Here is a 13,864-nt window from a genome sequence, read left to right as displayed (position 1 = left end):
GGCACTATTTTTTGTTTTTTTTTGATAATACCCATTTTTAAAAAATACTTTATTTATTTATGAGAGACAGAGAGAGAGGCAGAGACACAGGCAGAGGGAGAAGCAGGCTCCATGCAGGGAGCCCAATGCAGGACTCGATCCTGGGTCTCCAGGATCAGGCCCTGGGCGGAAGGTGGCGCTAAATCGCTGAGCCACCTGGGCTGCCCAACTTCATCCCATTCTTTATGTTGCCTTATGCCTCTGTGGACAGTATCCTTTGATGCGCTAATGTTAATTTGGTGAAATTTCATCTGGTTTTCTTTTTCTTTTGTTGGCTGTGTCATTGATATGATCCAAGAAATCATTGCCAGATCTAGTGTCAAGATTTTACCATGTTTTCTTCTAAGGGTTTTGTAGTTTTGGTTCTAATGTTTTTAGGTCTTATGTCCATCTTGAGTTAATTTTTATATATAATTATAAGGTAAGGGTCTAACCTCATTCTTTTGTGTGTGGATATCCAGTTTCCTAAGCACCACTTTTTGAAAAGGTTGTCCTTTTCCCCGTTGGATGGGGAGAAACTTGGGGGTGGGGATATTTTTTGCAAAATGGCATATTAACCTCCCTACAAGTTAGTTCACTGAACTCCCAGCAAGTTAGTTCACTTAGTTCAGTGAAATTCGTCACCTCTATTTCCCCCCCATACAATGTAAAAGCAGTATGATTTTTGGCATGAGTAACTTAGGTGGTCTGTATTACTGTAGAACTATCCCTTTTTTTATTTAAAAATGAAGAGTCTTCCTGAATTTTGTGGATTGAAAATAATATTATAATTGTGTATCTATAAATTTAATATTTGAGGATAAAGAGAAGGTGTAGGTTAACTTACACACTTTAAATAATTTTGGGAAGAAAATAGTCTGTTTTGTTGGCCTGAATATGTGTTAATATTTTATATATGATGTTTTTTGTAGAGTCAACTGGATGTTCCATTTAAAGTTAAAGTTGGTCATATAGGTAAGCTGTGCTGCGTATTTGAATGTCCTCCTGGTTGGGCATACAATAAGAATGATATGCTTAGTATGTCTTTAATTTGATATTTTTAATGTTTCTGCATTAATCGAAAATCATGTAGAACCTGGGTGGGTAACTTAAAATTACTGTGTGATCTGTATACCCTTGTTTAAAAACTATGAAATAATATATCTTATTAGGTGTTAAAATGAGCTAATCCACAGGCAGTGTGTTAAATCTAATGGCATAACTGTCTGTCTTGGTTTCTTAGGTTTCTGACTAGTGATTGCTATATTCTCATTGACCATGGGTATATGGTGTAAGGAGTCAGGTCTAGATCATCTAGGCAGTGCGGCCAGGGATGAGTCAGAAACTTAGTTTCTGAGGTTGTTTGCATACCTCTCCTCTGTCCTAGCAGCTGTCATTCTTTTTTTTTTCCTTTAGAGAGTGAGCGTTTTTTAATTTTTTTATTCTTTATTTTTTATTTATTATTAATTAATTAATTTATTTATTCACTCATAGACACAGAGAGAGAGGCAGAGACACAGGCAGAGGGAGAAGCAGGCTCCATGCAGGAAACCCGATGTGGGACTTGATCCCAGGTCTCCAGGATCACACTCCAGGCTACAGGCGGTGCTAAACGCTGTGCCACCGGGGCTGCCCGCAGCTGTCATTCTTTAATATCATTATTTTTTTTCTTGTACTAGACAGCAAGTTTCTTAAGTCAATTTTATTTTTATTCTTACTACTAGTACAATACGTGGCATATAGTAAGGATAAAATTTGTTGAGTGAAAGAAATACACATTTTCAAATGAGCAGTATAGGGTTACAACTAGTTTTAATGCTATTTTTTTTTTAAAGATTTTATTTGAGGAGGATGGGAGAGAGTGGTAGGGAGAGGGAATCTTCAAGCCAGCCCAAGCCAAAACCAAGAGTTGGAGGCTCAACTGACTGAGGTGCCCCTTCCCTACTGCTATTGGATGTTGTTAATCTCAACTGATGTTTCAACTTTTTTTCATTTAGCATGTAGAATTACACATATAGCAAGTGTAAATATATACATATTTTTAAAGCATTTGTATTTGAAAGATTTTTAGGATTGCCTTTGTTTATATTTTTGTGTATTTCCCAAATTTTCTAGAAGTCTATACCTTATAATGGGAGGAAAAAAACTGTTTTGTTTTTAAAATTTACTGGTGAAAATGGTACATTAATAACTTTGTATTTCTTCGATTACTTTAATGCTATTTTGTTACTGTTCTCTGTTTTGTTTATTTACTCTGGGATTATTAATATATGTGTGTTTAAGCAGTCTACCTGGTAGATTTATAAATTGTATCAGATTTATCACAATTATTTTTTTCTAATGTGTTAATTTCATTCTGGTTATATTTTAGACCATACACAGATTTGAAATGGGTACTATCTTCTCTGATTTAAATACTCAGAAAATCATCCATTTCTTATAAATCAGATCGTTTGTTTTATTCTGGATTGACATAAAATGAAATCCTTTTTTTTAAAAAATATATTTTAATTTTTTAAAATTTATTTATCATAGTCACACAGAGAGGAGAGAGAGAGAGAGAGAGAGAGGCAGAGACATAGGCAGAGGGAGAAGCAGGCTCCATGCACTGGGAGCCCGACGTGGGATTCAATCCCGGGTCTCCAGGATCGCGCCCTGGGCCAAAGGCAGGCGCCAAACTGCTGCGCCACCCAGGGATCCCTATAAAATGAAATCTTTTACTCATTTGGATTTTTTTTTAAACATGGAATTTTTGGGTTATGGGATGGGATAAATCTAAGTAGATTTTTTTTTCCCTTCCCCAAAGCTAGCCAGTTAATGCAACTGTCATGTCGGTAATCTTTCCCTCTCTAGTCATGGCAGCTATTTCTAAATCAAGAGACTCATGGTTTATAAAAAGTCTTGAAGAATTTAAAAACTATTATGGACGTTTTCTTTTTTTTAATCACCTCCCCCTTACCTCTATTATGGAAATACTCTAAATTCACAAGATAGAATCAATATAATGAATACCTTACATCACATTTTTTAGTTTTAAGAAGTCTAATGCTTTAAAAAATACTTTGCTATTGGATTGTAGTAAAACATTTTCACTGAGTTTGAATGGTTTTCTAATCTTGTCCATAATCCTTGATTATTACCATATAAATCTGCACATACATTCACTGAATGTTGATAATCATAAACACATGTTATGTGTGTATATATGTATATATAGTCTCTCTATATGAAAAATACACTCAATTTTACTCTGGAAAATACACTTACATATATGAGATATACAGTAAATTTTATAGACTATCTTTTGAAAGTGTTATGTAAATTCATATAGTGATTTAGAGTAATAATTGGAGAAATCAAAGTTACATCAAAGATTATTGGTTAATGGCAGAAAAGCATTGTTATATTTGTGTTGCAGATTGCTGTAAATAGAAACTTGTAAATTTTTAGAATATCATTTAGTAGTAGATTTTCCAACAGTACTAATACAAATAATTTCAGATTATTACAACAAAGGCTTTTATTGTTTTTGGTTGTAAAACAGCTTTCTGTAAAGTGACTCGTTTGTTATTTTGTTATTTCTACTAATGCCTGACAGACAATAGGCTGGAAGTAAATACAATTGAATGAATAATATTTTTTGTCCTTTTTAAAAAAACATCATGTAGGTAATCTTAATCTTATAATTCCATGGAAAAACCTGTATACTCAACCAGTTGAAGCTGTTCTGGGAGACATCTATTTACTCATAGTGCCTTCTTCTAGTAAGTCAAATTTTAAACGTTGGAAATTTAAGTACTTTTATTTGTGGTTGGAAAAATCTTTGATAATTATGTTCAAAGTACTTCTGATAAGTTTTTTGGGATACTTTTATATTTATTTTAAAAGTCTCTTTGAGTGAGAGAGTGAGTAAGTGAGAGAGGGAGCAGGAGCAAGGGGAGGAGCAGAGGGAGGAGAAGGGAACTCTGCTGAGCAGGGAGCCTCACTCCCTGCTCCATCCCAGGACACTGGGATCCTGACCTGAGCTGAAGGTAGATGCTTAACTAACCGCTGGGCCTCAGCCACCTAGGTGCCCTGCCCCGAGGTACTTCTATATTTAAATTAGCATTTGGAAATTCAAATTAAATTGGTTTTCACTGTAAATTTTTACAGATTTTGAATTAGTGATTATTTTCAATTCAAGGATATTTTTGAAAGAGTATAGTTAAAGTAATTAAATATTCGTTTTATGCTTCCTGTAGAAATAAAATACGATCCTTTAAAAGAAGAAAAACAACTCTTGGAAGCAAAACAGCATGAACTGAAACGAATAGAAGAAGCCAAACAAAAAGTAGCTGATCAAGGTAAAGAAAGAAAATAGTAGATAAAAATGGTAATAAAAAACCGAGGAAAGACAAATACTTATCATTTGAATATTACTTTTCTCTGGAGGCATTGAAATTATTTAACAAATATGAAGGAATCTCATTACGTGGGGAATTTTAACGTGGTTTTGTATTTTATTATGTTTACAGAAATTTTACTTATAGAAACTTACCTTATGACAAATAATATACCTACCTTATGAGGGTAAGGTTAGTTTTTAACTGTAATAATTAATTTCATCAAGTATATTTTGTTTTCTAGCTTTATAAAAAAATCCCCTATATCAATTCTTAACCTTTTGGAGGTACTTATTAGTCCTTTGATATATTTGTTTTCCTAAATCTGTTTGTTTATTCTCTGGGTTCATATCCTTTCCTATTTAGCCTAGACCAAAGTCCATTACTTCAACCCTTTTCTCAGTGGAGGAGCTGTCCTGCAGAAAACTAATTCCTTTCCCCTTCTGCAGTGGTCACTATCACCAGGTACTTTTTGTACTCTGTTCTCTCTGGTAAAGCTTTCTCCGTAGCATGTAAATATGCTGCAGCCTGTCTTATCTTCAAACACAAAATGATGTTCCTAACCTAGTTATCTATTTATATCTTCTGTTACTGTAAGCATCTTAAAAAAGTGTATACTTACATCACCAACCTTGCCATGTATTTATTTTTTCAATAAAAAAAGTAAAATCTAATAATAAACATTTAACTTCTTGACAAAGAGGTAGAAGCTTTAAAGGAGATTTAATACAATTTTTGGTCACACTTCTTATAATTGTTTCTTCTCTCAGTTCTTTCATATCCTGTGTAGTTGTTCACTAACATCCCCAATCATCTTTTCTTTTAATTTTTTTTTTTTTTACTGTGGCATACATACAATAGAGTTTACCATCTTAATAATTTTTAAGTGTACAGCTCCCTGGTATTAAGTACATTTATAAATGTTGTGCAACCATTACTACCATCCATCTTCATGTCTCTTTTGTAAAATTGAAACGTTATACCCATTAAACAATAACCCACCCTTTCCACCCCCCTCACTTCCAACCTCTGGCAACCACAATTCTACTTTCTTGTCTATCGTTTTGAATACTCTGAGTACTGCATATAAGTGGAATCATATAACTTGTTTTTTTCCGATTGGCTTATTTCACTTAGCATCATGTCTTCAAGATTTGTCCATGTTGTAGCATATGTCAGAATATTTAGCTGAATATTCCATTTTTTTGTATATATATCACATTTTGCCCGTTCACCCATCAGGGGACACTTGGGTTGTTCCTGTGCTTTAGCTATTGTGATTAATGCTGCTCTGAACATGGGAGTACGAATATTTCTTTGAGATTGCTTTCAGGTTTTTTTGAGTATGTACACAGAAGTGGAGTTGCTGGATCTGTAGTAAATTGTACTATATTATTGACTTTTTGAGGGATCACTATACCGTTTTCAACAGGGTCTTGTATGGTTTTACATTTTCACCAACAGTGCACAAAGGTTCCAATTCCTTCACATCCTTGCCTGTGGTTGTTATTTTGTCTTTTTTTCATGGTAGCATCCTAATGGAGATGAAGTGGCATCTCTTTTCACATGCTTATTGGCCATTTGTATATCTTCTTTGGAGAAGTGTCTATTTGTATATCTTTTTTGGAGAAGTGTATATCTTCTTGGAGAAGTGTCTTTTGCTCATCTTTTAATTGGGTTGTCTTTTTTGTTTTTGTTGGGTGATAGGAGTTCTTTATGTATTCTGGATGTTAACCCCTTACTAAATACATGATCTGCAAGTTTTATCCCATTCTTTGTGTAACTATTCTGTTGATAGTGTCCTATGCACAAAAATTTTAAATTCCCATGAAATTCATTTTGTTATCTTCTATTGCTTGTGCCTTGGTGTCCTATGCAAGAAATCATTGCCAAATCCAGTATCATGCAGCTTTGGTCCTATATTTTCCTCTAAGAGTTTTAAAGTTATAGGTCTTTAATTAATTAATTAATTAATTAATTATTTAATTTATTTATTCATGAGAGAGGGAGAGAGAGAGAGAGAGGCAGAGACACAGGCAGAGAGAGAAGCAGGCTCCATGCAGGGAGCCCAATGTGGGACTTGATCCCCGGACTCCAGGATCATACCTTAGGCCGAAGGCAGGCACCCAACCACTGAGCTACCCTGAGACCCCTTAGGTCTTAAATTTAAATCTTAGTTACATTTTGAGTTAATTTTTGTATATATTCGTAGATAAGTCTCCAATTTTATTCTCTTGCTGTGGATATCTTGATATCCAGTCTTCCCAGCATCATTTATTAAAATTACTATCCATTCCTGATTGAATAGTCTTGGCCCCTTTTAAAAAATCATTTGACTATATATGCAAGGGTTTATTCTGTGTGCTCAGTTCTATTTCATTTGTTTACATGTCCGCATGACAGTACCACTTTGTTTTGATTACTGTAGCTGTGTTGTAAATATTAAAATCAGGAAATGTGTAAGTCTTTCAGCTTTGTTCTTTTTCAAGATTGTTTTTTGCTCTGTGAGAGCCCCTTGAGATTCCTTATGAATTTTAGAATGCGTTTTTCTGTTTCTTCATAAAGTATGATTGGGATTTTCATAAAGATTGCTTTGAATCCATCGATTGTTTCGGGTAATGTTGACAGACTAACAGTGTTTTTCAATCCATGAACTTGGAATGTGTTTCCCTCTGTTTATATCTTTTAAAATATCTTTTGATAGGGTTTTGTAATTTTTAGTGTACAAATCTTTTACTTCCTTGGTTCTGTTAGTCTCAAAGTTATTTTTTTTCTTTTTGATGCTATTGTAAAGGGAATTGTTTCTGTGATTTCCCTCCTCAGATTCTTCATTGTTAGGGAATTGATATGAAATTGATTTTTTAAATTTTTTTTGGAGAGTAAGAGAGTGTGTGTGTGCATGTATGCGAGCGTGGGGAGGGGCAGAGGGAGAAGGACAGAAAGAATCCCAAGCAGGCTCTATGTTCAACATGAAGCTCAAGGCAGGGCTCAATTTCATGACCCTGAGATCATGACCTGAGCTGAAATTAGGAGTTGGTTCCTCAACCAACTGAGCCACTTAGGCACCCCTGCAATTGATTTTTTTGTGTTGACTACTTTGCTGAGTTTCTAGTTTTAACAGTTGCTTTGTTGGGTAGTTAGCATTTTCTTCATATAAGATCATATTGTCTATGAACAGAAATAATTTTACTTCTTCCTTTCTGATTAGGATGCCTTTTGTTTCTTTTTCTCTTGTAATTACTCTGGCTATACTTTCCAGTATTATGTTGAATAAAAATGAACAAAACTGGACATTTTTGCTGTCTCTGATTTTTCAAGGGAAAGCTTTCAGCCTTAACATTAAGTATGATGTTTGATGTGGGCATCACATCCAACATCTTTATTTTGTTGAGGTAGTTTCTTTCTACCTAGATGATCTAGGTAGATGATCTTTTCTAGATGATCTTTATTATGTTGAGGTAGTTTCTTTCTAGTCCTAGTTTGTTGACTCCTTATTATGAAAGTATTGAAGTTTGTCAAATATTTTTTCTTCATTAATTGAGATGATCATATATATATATTTTTTTTATTTGGTAAATGTGGTGTATTACATTGATTTTGATATATCTACTTATCCTTCCAGTCTAGTAATAAATTGTGAGTCATGGCACATAATCTTCTTAACGTGCTGTTGAATTTTATTTGTTGGTATTTTAGTATTTGCATCAATACTTATCAGGTATATCTGTAGTTTTCTTGTAGTGTCTTTGTGAAGCTTTGATATCAGATCAATGCTGACGTCATACATTGAGTTTGGAGTCTTTAATTTTTTTTTGAGGAGTTTGAAAAGGTTGATGTTTTTATTTAAGTGTTTGGTAGAATTCATCAGTTAAGCCATCAGTTCCAGGGCTTTTATTTGTCATGAGAGTTTAGGTCACTGATTCAGTTTCCTTACCAGTTATATGTATATTCAAATTTTTAATTTCTTTGTAATTTTGTCTTGGTAGTTTTGTGGTTCTAGGAGTTCCTTTCATCTAGTTAATCCAGTTTGTTAGCATGCAATTATTCATAGTATTTATAATCCTTCTTAGGTCTGTAGCATTTCTAGTAATATTCCCACTCTTACATGTTATTTTGGTATTCGGAGTCGTTTTTCTTTTTTTCTTGGTCCACTTAGTCCACTTAGATTTTTCAGTTTTGTTGACCTTTTCAAAAAACCAACTTCAAGGCACCTGTGAGTGGCTCAGTGGTTGAGCATCTGCCTTTGGCTCAGGTTGTGATCGCTTGGTACTGGGATCAAGTCCTGCATCAGGCTTGCCGCGGGGAACCTGCTTTCTCCCTCTGCCTGTGTCTCTGCCTCTCTGTATGTGTCTCTCATGAATAAATAAATAAAATATTTAGAACAAAATAAACCCAATTTCAGGTCTCATTTTTTTTCTATTGGTTTTATATTTAGGTTACCTCTACTTAAATCTTAATTTTCTCGTCTAGCTTTCGATTTAGTTTGTCCTTTTTTCCCCTAGTTGTTTAAGTTGTAAGGTAAGTTGTTTTAAGAACTTTTTGTTTTTTATAGCTATAGATTTCCTTTTTAATACTTTTTTATTGTGTCCCATAAGTTTTGGTATGCTATATTTTTGTTTTCATATCTCTGTTGTTTAATTTCCCTTATGATTTATTCTGTAATCCATCGGTGATTTTAAGTTTGTTTTAATTTCCACAAACATGTGAATTTTCCAATTTAATATCTGTGTTTTATTTCTGACTTTATTCTGATGTGGTCCGAGATGATACTTTGTTTGGTATCTATATTTTTAAATCTGTTGAAACCTAATTTGTGTCCTAATATGTGGACTATCATGGAAACTGTCTTAAGTGTACCTAAGAAGAATGAAGATGCTGCTCTTGTGGAATCGTTATGTATATTATACGTGTGTTAAATCTAATTAGTTTATTGGCTAAGTGTTCTGTTACCTTATCTTCCGTCTGGTTGGGTTTTTTTTTGTTTGTTTGTTCTTATACATTTTTATTTATTCATTCATGAGAGATACAGAGAAAGAGGTAGAGATGTAGGCAGAGGGAGAAGCAGGCTCCCCCAGGGAGCCTGATGTGGTACTCAATCCCAGGAATCTGGGATCACGACCAGAGCCAAAGGCAGATGCTCAACCCCTGAGCCACCCCGATTCCCCAGGCTTTTGCTTTTTGAAAATTATTTTCATCTTATCAAAATAATATATATAGCTTTGAAAGTTAATAAGTAGTATAGTACCCATAATTAAAGCAAAAATGTTGTCTTCTGGCTTAGCCCCTAAGCCTACTCCATATAGATCTACTTGAAAGTTTTAGATGTTTTTTGCATTTATTTTCTTCACAGTAAATTCTTGCTTCTCACTAGAATGGAAAGGTACTGGAAGTCTAACTACTAATTACACAGACTTAACCAATCCTTGTATTATCATCCTCTTCCTACCATTTATGTTTTCTGAGGATTCAGTTTCTGAATTTTGCCAGGGTTCTGGGTTTTTGAGTCATCTTTATCATTGGCATCTCCATTTATAGACATTTAGGATCAAATTGCTTCATCTCTGCTAAGTAGGTTAAGACTATCTGCATTTCAGCTTCTAAACTTTTGAAGGTATCTCTTATCTGTTTTGTTACTTGTATATTTGGCCTTAGGGATTATCCATTTTTTTCCTTTACTGTTGCATTAGTGGGGTTTTACTGAAAAGTAGGGAAATAGATAATAATCCACCATGTTTTTTTTTTTTAATTCCACCATGTTTAATCAGAAGTCTCTCCTGTTTTTACATAGATCTAAAATGGAAATGTTTAACAATGCTTAAAATTCATTAGTGATAGCTTATTGTTTTCAGGTGGAAGTTTAAACTGTTCAGCATGATACAGAAACATTTATAGGATTTAAATCCTGTCTACCTCTTCAGCCTAATTACTGCCCCCACCTCTTTCTCTTCTCTTCTTTGTTCTGGCTATATTGTCTTATTTATATTTTATTGAATGTATCAATTTCTTTGTGAATATATCTCACTTACTACTTTAAAATACAATTGTGGGTTACCAGCTATTTGGATGATAGTTCAAGCTGTAAGGTGTGCGTGAGGTTCCCTGAAGCAGCAGTATAATAGGAGAAGAGAAGCAATCCTGGGACTGAGCCTTAAGGATATCCAGCGTTTAATGATTGTATAGTAGAGGAACACAGATGATCAAGAGAGTGATCAGATAATTAGGAGTTTGGAGATTATGATTTCATGGGAAAAGAGTGTTTTGGAAAGCAGAGAATGTATCAGATCCTAATAAGGCATCGTATCCTAATAAGGTATCAGGTAAAGTGAAGATAAAGAAGTAATCATTTATGTCATGCATGTTGTGATCCTCAAGGGATGATTACTGAAAAGGAACTTCCATTCTTCCAAAGTTGGAGGTGAGGGTCCCCTCAGAGTCAAGAGAGCAGTGGAAGGGTTGTTAGATCTTGGAGGAGAACCAGAAAAGAATTTTGACATAGCTATCTGGAGTGTGTGAACAAGTGGGGTGGAAAAATGTTGTAAGAGTGATGTTGGGGGTAAAGTCATTATAGTCTGTTCTGGTGTGATTTTTTTTTTTTTCCTACTCCCATTCTCAACTGGCAAGGTATAAACATGTTTATATAGAAAATAGGTTTATCCAGGGTTGGAGCTTTATTGACACAGGAAAATGAGGAAAAGAATAAGAGTTTAAAAGGTTGGTGAAATAATAGATTATGGAGTATGAGCAGGATAAGGAATTAGGGAACTACTAGATGAGGAAAGGAAGATCTTAAATTGAATGAATGGATTCATAGAGCAAAGGATTTTTTTTAGGATATGGTGGTATTCAAAGGTTAAAATGCCTAGTCTTTCAAAGAGCTTCTATTTTGTTTTCTTATTAATTCTAAAGTCCTTTTATATTTGAGTGTATTTGCTAACCTGTTGTTCACTGACAGTTGGATTTGAATGTAAATATATCTTCATCAGCTTGTCCTCCTGGGCCATTGAATTAGAGGAAAAGACATGTATGTACAGGTGGAACACGACTAGAAATAGGAAATGAGATAGTTTTCATTGGCATTTTCGTTTCTTTTTTTAATTTAAAGATCCTATTTAGGGCAGCCCGGGTGGCTCAGTGGTTTAGCGCCGCCTTCAGCCCAGGGCCTGATCCTGGAGACCCAGGATCAAGTCCCACATCAGGCTCCCTGCATGGAGCCTGCTTCTCCCTCTGCCTGTGTCTCCTCTCTCTCTCTCTCTCTCTCTCATGAATAAATAAATAAAATCTTAAAAAAAAAAAGAGATCCTATTCATTTATTCATGAGAGACACAGAGAGAGGCAGAGACTTAGGCAGAGGGAGAAGCTGTGGGGACCTGATTCAGGACTCGATCCCAGGACCTTGGGATCATGACCTGAGCCAAAGGCAGATGGTCAGCCACTGAACCACCCTGATGCCCTCATTGGCATTCTCTTTCTTTTCTTTCTTTTCCTTCTCTTTTTCCTTCTTTTCCTTCTTTTCTTTCTTTCTTTTTTTAAAGATTTATTTATTTATGAGAGAGAGAGAGAGAGAGAGAGAGAGAGAGAGAGGCAGAACACAGGCAGGAGAAGCAGGCTCCATGCCGGGAGCCCGACATGGGACTTGATCTCAGGTCTCCAGGATCACACCCTGGGCTGAAGGTGGCGCTAAACCGCTGAGCCACCTGGGCTGCCTCCTCATTGGCATTTTCAAATAGGGTTAAGAGATCGTAACTTGTGTTTATCAAAGTCATACTTTTTTTTTCAAAGATTTATTTATTTTAGAGAGTGGGGGGAAGAGGGAGAGAGTGAGTAAGCAGTGGAAAGGGAAGAGGGAGAGGAGCAAAAATTCTCAAACTCTACTATGAGCACAGAACCTGACCAGGCCTGGATGTTATGACCTAAGCCACAGCTAAGAGTTGGACACTCAACTGACTGACCCAAGCACCCCTCAAAGACATATTAAAAAAGAGATTAGGAACCTTAATCCTTTATTTTTCTATGCCCATGGAAAGTTTTGAAGCTGGAAATGGTTAAAACCTTTTTTAGAAAATGAAACAAGGATGAACTTCCTTCATTCCTACTTGAAAGAGAAAAGGAAAGGCTCTTATAATTTCGTTTTGGATTCATCAGTAGGAGAAGCATATTCAACTGTTTTATACATTGAGCCACATACAACTTGTGATAGTATCACTAATTTTAAGGAACATTCCTACTTTCTGCTATTACTAGCTTTTCTAATTTAATCCCATTATAATTCTTATCTAATAATCTTCATTGTTTTCGAAATCTTTATATACTCAGGTATAGTTAGCAGAAGTTATAAGATTCAGTGGCATTAAGTTCTACACAGTTGGCTTCCGTTTCATTTAAAAAATAGATTCTGAAAACTATGTATGTGGTTGCCTTTGAAAGTCTTTTTGGTAGGGAAGACTTTGGGGGAAAGCAGGCTCTTAGTGTTCTGTGTACAAATAGATTTTTTTCTTTAATGTGGTCATGTTTATGTTAACTCGATATGTGAATATTTATACAGTGTATTTTTCATTCAAGTTAAAAAAAGAATATTTGCTATTGTAGAAAAACATCAAGTGGAGAAACAGGACACTTTTACAGAAAAATTAATTACTCAGATAATAAAAAATCTTCAAGTGAAAATTTCCAACATCCATATTCGGTATGAAGATGATGTAAGTATTTTAATAGGTGAAACTTGTTTTTATATTTATGTAAATATTATACTGTTTGTTGATACCTGCTCTATAATGGTCAGCCTATGGGATACTGAGAAGTGGAAGGATACAGAGCTGAAAATGACCCGATCTTTCTTTTCTGAATAATAGTTTTCATTTGCAGTATTTATTGCCTTGATAATACTTTCCTAAAATGTTCAAAAATCAGATAATGAAGGCAAATGCCTTTCTATGTTACAGTTACCTTTGATAGTTGGGCATTATGAATTTAGCAGTTAAGTATTTTTAAAATATACTTACCTCCTGGAAACTACAGTGGTCTAGGAATCAATAGAGCTAGACTTGGATTGTTTATGTTTAGTAGATACTGTATTCTCTCAGAATTACATAGTTATTGACTTCTAGTACTACTGTGAGGTCAGTCATCTTTTTTAATAAGCTTTTTTTTATAAACTGAAAAACATGGAGATTTATTTACACCAATCCATTCATATTTGGTATTTTAATTAATATTAGGAAAAAATATAGGAATAAAAGGTGTAGAAAGTTGGTTTTTGAATGTTTGAAATGTTTTTGAATGTTTGAAATAGAGTATGTCCCAGAAAATGAACTTTTTTCTATAAAGTGAATTTTGTTTAACTAAAAATCTGAGTAAAATTTGCTCTTTCCTCTTTAGATCACAAATCGAGACAACCCACTGTCATTTGGTATTTCCCTTCAAAATCTCAGCATGCAGGTACTTTGTTTTCAAAGAAATTTAACCAT

At 34.5% G+C, this 13,864-nt stretch overlaps 1 protein-coding gene across 3 annotated transcripts in view; it reads left to right on the top strand.

Annotated features, from left to right (window-relative positions):
• The window catches only part of VPS13A (vacuolar protein sorting 13 homolog A), a 233,138-nt gene that overhangs the window by 18,637 nt on the left and 200,637 nt on the right, over positions 1-13,864 (top strand). For all 3 annotated transcript variants that reach the window (XM_041740166.1, XM_041740174.1, XM_041740183.1), the window contains exons 3-7: positions 951-993; positions 3,687-3,782; positions 4,260-4,361; positions 12,987-13,096; positions 13,776-13,835. In XM_041740166.1, coding sequence (XP_041596100.1) covers positions 951-993; positions 3,687-3,782; positions 4,260-4,361; positions 12,987-13,096; positions 13,776-13,835 — 411 coding nt within the window. The remainder of the gene's footprint in view (positions 1-950; positions 994-3,686; positions 3,783-4,259; positions 4,362-12,986; positions 13,097-13,775; positions 13,836-13,864) is intronic.

Source organism: Vulpes lagopus, chromosome 2 (genome assembly GCF_018345385.1).
Source record: "Vulpes lagopus strain Blue_001 chromosome 2, ASM1834538v1, whole genome shotgun sequence".
In the NCBI taxonomy this organism is placed as follows: Eukaryota; Metazoa; Chordata; class Mammalia; order Carnivora; family Canidae; genus Vulpes; species Vulpes lagopus.
The sequence above is the reverse complement of the archived record's forward strand: the minus strand, read 5'-3'. Positions and strand labels throughout refer to the sequence as shown.